The sequence below is a fragment of the Leucopleurus acutus genome (genome assembly GCF_964270905.1).
Source record: "Leucopleurus acutus genome assembly, chromosome: 6".
Classification (NCBI taxonomy): Eukaryota; Metazoa; Chordata; class Mammalia; order Artiodactyla; family Delphinidae; genus Leucopleurus; species Leucopleurus acutus.
Window position 1 is genome coordinate 45,699,545 of NC_139149.1, and position 6,300 is coordinate 45,705,844.

The window sequence follows — 6,300 nt, forward strand, 5'->3', positions numbered from 1 at the left end:
TTGAGCAAGAATTGGTTTGAATTGGGCAGCATCCAATCTAGCAGACAGAAAGGAGCTCCAAGGAGCTGTATACCAAATGAAAGATTTTTATAGGCAGAAGGGAGCAGGCTTTTTTTACTAGGCAAAAAAGTAGGCTGGTTATTGCAAAGGTATTTTCCTTTAGGGGATGAAAGGAGTCTATCGGGCAGATTACCTAACTAGTGATGATCAGGAGATTCCTGATTGACTGGTTTAAGATTCCATTTCTGGGAGACTGGAAACTGTAATTAACTCTTGGTTTGGTGACCTGGGACTTAGCATAAGTGACCCCATTTTGGGCTTGCTGTCTTGTTAACATATGTCACCTATGCTTATTATAATTACTGACCCTTAAGGAAAAGTGAAAATGCTCACAAATTATATTTTGGACCTTGATACACGTGTGAGAGTGGTAGGTAGCAAGTCTAGAAAAGTGGGTGAAACCCAAACAGCGAAGGTGTTCATTGTCTATAATATGCATTTCCATTTTGTTTCGTAGACAATGGGTAACTAAAAATAGTTTTTAGTTTTAAGTCGGGGAGAGACCCTCAAGGTTACATTTTAGAACTCTAACTGTAGTATGTAGGACAAAAAAAGACAAGAGTGTCCACAAGCCAGGCACTATGCTATACACTTAGTATAATGTTCTCTCTTAATCACCACAATACTCTTGAGAATGATACATAATCATTATTCCTATTTTACAGAGGAGAAAACTGAAGCTTTAAAAGTTTAAATAACTTACTCAAGACACTCAGCTTGTAAATGAAAAACCTAGAATTTGATGTCATGTCTACCTGACTCTAAGCCTCAGGACTGGCTTCATGGGCATGTGACCTGTGCATTCATACCGGGCTCTGGGCTTGGTATAGTGCTCTGCTGTCACCATCTTAAAATTCTTAGTAATTTTAGAACAAGAGGGCCCACATTTTTATTTTACACTGGGTTTCATAAATTAGGCAACCAGTCCTGCCAAGACTTCTTTCATTACCCCAGTCACCACTTTCACCAAATCTGGAGGATTCTGCACAAATAAAACTCTCCTTTTAATCAAAGAACTATGGGAAATCAACTACTGTAGGTGAAATATAAATATGTGGACAATTAGATATGGATGCTTTTGCATTTCTACATACAAATAGCCACAATTCAGAGCCAAATCTCCATCACCAGACAATCCTTGCTCAGATTTTCTTTGGTTCCTGGGACCTCCCCAGTGCTGTAAGTGGGAGCCAAGCCAAGAAGTGGTGAGGAAATGGTATGAGGTTTAGTGGGGGGTAAATACATTCATGTCTAAACACATGTGTCTGGTCGTGTTCCAAGTCCAAGAACAAATTAATTTAGGATTATCTTTCTGATGCTTTCCATATTTCAGCTCCCATCAGTTGGCACAAATAACTAAGGGATGATGGAACACACATTGGCACAGTTTCACAACTTTTTTGAGGCTACAGGCCACTGAAAGGCAGGCAGCTATTATAGAAGATGGGGGAGGGTATTTTGGAAGAACATGCTATGTGAGCAGTACTGCACTGGTGCCTTGTTTTTAATCAGCTTCTTTAATCATGAATTCATAATACTCTGAGGTAGGTGGCTACTCTGAATCTTTTTAACAAAAATTTTTTTTTTCATTACAGAAAAAATTTTAAATACAAAAACTCTAGAAAAATTATTCTAAGACCTTCCTGAGCATTAATAATTTTAAAAAACCTTTAACAGTTTTCTTGGGCATTTCCTTTCTTTCTTTCTTTTCTTTCTTTCTTCCTTCCTTCCTTCCTCCCTCCCTTCCTCCCTTTCTTTCTTTCCTATGAAGACCATTGTAAAAAAAACTTATTTTCTTAGGCTAAAGTGAAATATCCTATTCAAAGGACATGCATACTTTTAAGGCCCTTGATGTATTGCTAAACTGCCCTACAGATTGGTTTTACCAATATATAGTCCCAGTTCAGTGCGAGAATGCCTGTTTGCATGAATCTTTTTTTAAAGTTTGTATCTAAATCTATTTAGTTTTTAACTGCTTGTCAAACCGAGGTGCACCTTGTGAAACTTGGGTGAGCAGGAGATGCCTGACCATAGCACCACACCCATTATGTCCACACGATTGTGGAGGCAATAATTCTCTCTCCTTTTTTTTTTTTTTTTTTTTTTTTTGACGATAAATGCATTTCATCATTTATTTAATGTTTAAGCTCTCGCACTAGATTTTTACAAGCTGGTGAACACTGACAAATTATTTCTCCCACAGAACTATAACCACATGTTCCCGGACAGTATAAATATATGATTGAGCTGACATTAATACACATCACCATTTTATCAATCACATAATAAAACAAATTGTCAAGTATCCAAATATTAAGTTACACAGCTCAAAAGGCATATAAAATATTAAATGTCTGCTCAATTCATTAGCAGAAACCCACTTTTTTGTTTTTTGCAAGAAAGGTTGGGAATCCCACTTCAAACAAAAATAAGTTGGTAAACAACTTCAGGTAAGTTTGAAAAAAAATTACAAGAATTTCAGAAATTTTATGATTAAGAATTGTTTTAGCTACCATAACAAAGTATTTCTACCTTTTAAAAAAATATTTACTAAATTAAAGCGCATATTCTACATGTTCTGCACAAGACAAAGGCAACATTTTACTAAAAATACTTAATAGCCCCCTCCCATTCCTTTTTTCAGGCCCTCCCTGTAAGTTGCACCCCAGAGTGCAAACATTAAAATTAACTGTAAGGCTTTTTTGTCTGGAGACATTAAAGACATGTGCTTCTGTACAATGTAGATTTTCAAAACGGAGGTCTTCCATAACAGCACAAAATGAGATTTATAGAAAGACATTAAATAATCACTGGTAAGACTTGGTTAATTAAAAAAAAACAAACGAGCAAATCTGATGTATACTGGTATGAATGTGGAAGATGTAAACATATTGTGATCAAATAACCTTATAGGCCCTACTTTCTATATTTGAAATGATGGAAAGAATAAAACACATAAGGTCCAGAGTTTTCATAGTTCCTGGGATTTTAGTTCGATATGATACTAAAAACAACAAGAATTGTGCTGGGTATTTTGGCACCTAGTCTTTCTAAATTTCTTATATACTGATAAGAATCTGGCATGGAAACACATTTAAAGACATGAATGACGCCATACTGCATGATTTCAGGAAAAGTCAATTGGTACAAACGATAAGCACATTTTAAATGCTGAACAGCAAGAATCCTTTGCTAAGTGTCCAAGTAGGTTGATCATAACCCAAACAGAGGGTGCAATTCTGCCAGGCTTGTGGCCTGGTAAAACTGCGTTTCAACACTCCTATGGAAGCTTCATCAGACTTCACCAAGCCAACATGCTGGCTAACATGTACGACAAATCCCGTCCTGTCTAGGTTCCACTTCCAAGCAATGGCATCAGGCACCCCAGTTTTATTGAATGCAACAGTTGTTTCTATGACCATTAGAGTCTTTGAAGCGCAGCCGCATTTTAGGACGATACTTCTCCAAATACAAAAGTTGCTTGCTGTTAAAAGCTCCACGCCGCTTTTGTCTTATGAACTGTACTGCATCTTCGTATTTCATTCCACCTTCAATTAATGCTAGGGCGACAAGCACTGGAGCTCTCCCAAGGCCTGCAACACAATGAACAGCAATACAACAACCAGGGTCTTCACGAAACTTAATTTTCACAAGACTTAACCAATCATCAACAATCTGGTTAGATGGTGGTGCGCCATCATCAAAAGGCCAATTGAGAACATGGATGCCTTCTTTCTCCACAAGACTAGTGTCGTAAGTTGCTTCACATACTCTTACTACTGTGGTAACTCCGTACTTCTTAAGTTCCTCTATAAATTTGTTTAGGGTCGCATTAGTTGGATTGTGTGTAATAAGAAATCTCATGTTCTTGTAAGTGATTTCCACAGGAGCTGGGCGGTTCATTCGAGCCATGTTAATTTAGTTAAAAAACACTCAATAGGGTTATGAAAGAATTTAAAAGACTGAATACAGAAATGATGCAAAGAAACTGAGTCTACTTCAATATACTCCACTTGAAATTCTCAGTGCTTTTGAGTATGAAGTTGGGAGTAATGGGAAATGAAATGAACCTCCTGACAAGAAGCAGCAATTCTTCAATCCAGTAATACTGAGGCAAGAGAAAGGAAGTGCACTGAGGTTTACCCCATCCAGGTCAGAACTCTTGTAAAAAATGCTCTGTGGATTTCAATCCAACACTTCTGTGTCCAGGTTCACCACTCTTATGGGGGCTTCTTGGTGGAGTAGTAATGAATTTCTACAGTTCACTTGTCTGCATAGAGGTCGTGCTGTGCCTGGCAGTAATCTCCACTGCCCTTCAGAAACTCCATAAATGTGTGACCAAGAACACCACAGAACTGCCTCTCTCCAGCCTGTTCTCTTGGTGTAGGTTTGGTTATCCCAAGAAAGGTCCACTCTTGTAGCTTCACTCTCAGGGCGCCGAATGCCTCTCCTTTGAAGAGAAGAGCTTTTCTTCGTGGCTTGCCATAGCTTTGGCTATACCTTTATTTACCATAGCTCTGGTTAAGAGACATGACTATTCCCTGAACATACTTTTTAAAAATATCTAGGTTCGAATTTTCTCTGAGCATTTCTTTTCTTGCTAAATGATTTTATGATTAATTTATTCACTCACCTATTGCCCACAGAACTCGTTTACTCTTTACCAAATAAATGAATGGTTTCCAATATGAAGTCAGAGTTAGTCACATTGTTGCCTAAGTTTGAACCCCTAAAAATGACTTGTAAATAAGAAATAGATCCTAAAGAAAATAATTCTTTCAATTAATTCTAAACCTTTGAAAGCCATTTTTATGGTTCAGTGGTGTTCTTTGAGGATTTGCATGGCTATCAAATCCTTCTCGAGCTTTCTAGAATTCAAAATAGAAGAAGCAGCCTGAAAATCAATGTTTTGGGTAAGTTCAGCTAGTACTCATAGGGGTTCACTTTTCCAAGTCCTAGATTTGCTTTGCTGGAGGCCATGCTGATCAGGGCCCGTATCAATGAGAAGTTTAATAAGGAATTATTATAATGAAGCCCTTTCTGGCCAGAAAGTGACTAAGTAACTTTAAGGCAATGTGATATGCTTTGAGTGATAAACTGCATTCTGAAGAGATATTTGTTCAGTCATATTAATAAAGTAACCATAATTCTTTTCATTAATTGCTTGCATCTCAGCAAACATTTTTAGTCAACTAAAGGACCAAGAGAATAGTACCAACTTGACCTTTAACTTTTAACCTCAGCAGTGTGTCCTCACACCACTGTAGTAGCAGAGTGCTGCAGGCTTTATAAAGAAGGGCTACATGCAGAGATCCTTCCCTATTGTTTTCTCATAACATTTCTTTGGAATACTGCCCTAAACACTAAGGGTAGTTTGTCTGCCTATAACATCAGGAGGACTGCTTCTCTGTTTGATTAGTAGATCAAATAGGAGGATGAACTGGAGAACTTACTAGGGAACTAATAAAACATATTCGGGATGCCACGTAATATTTTGTTTCTGGCTCTCCTATTTTTTGTTCTGCTTCCAGGTACTCGACTGCTCATTTTGGGCATCTTTGCTCATTTCTCTTATTATAAGGTAATCATTTTACAATATACAACATTGAACATGTATAAAGATCCCCCACATTTTTAGGTAGCTAAAGTTGGAGTTCTATGTTTTTTAGAACACTGTTTCTTAGTAGTAATGGAGAGAAGGCTATTAGCTATTTTAAAAATAGTAGCAAATTCTGGTTTCTCTAGAGATAAATTTTTGAATTCCCTTTTCAGGATCGATTGTTCCTTTATTCCTGCTCCTTAGGTTTCAGATCTATGTATATTGGCTATGGGGGAGATGCCATCATTTAATGGTCACCGATTCAAAGCACATACAGAACACCTTTGCAGGCTGTTGTCTCTCAACTGCCACCATACGTGAGTCTTTGGTAAGCCATTCTAGCTTTCAATAGCCCAGCCTTTTCTAAGTAATGGGTCTGTGGTAAGGCCATGTATTTCCATGAGCTTTTAGTCCACTGTTATACTTCTTTTGCTAGGAAAACCTTGTGATAATTTTCTCTGGGGCAAATGCCTTGAAAGGGGATGTCCATTCTCTGCAAAACTTACCAAAACCCTCCCCTCTTACCACTGAACCTGTGGACTGGGTAAAATCCAGCACGTTCCAGGGAATGGGTACGCACTATGATCTAGGAGAAAATAACTTATACCCCCAAGGACTTTCAAGGCCTTGCTAATTATGTG

At 37.8% G+C, this 6,300-nt stretch overlaps 1 protein-coding gene across 1 annotated transcript; it reads right to left on the minus strand.

Annotated features, from left to right (window-relative positions):
* Positions 1-3,336: 3,336 nt before the first annotated feature.
* Positions 3,337-3,972, minus strand: LOC309963231 (protein tyrosine phosphatase type IVA 1-like; the record flags this gene model as incomplete). Its single annotated transcript, XM_082841502.1, has 1 exon — positions 3,337-3,972. One exon carries the CDS (start codon positions 3,970-3,972, stop codon positions 3,451-3,453), a length of 522 nt encoding a protein of 173 aa, XP_082697628.1. The 3' UTR covers positions 3,337-3,450.
* Positions 3,973-6,300: the final 2,328 nt, after the last annotated feature.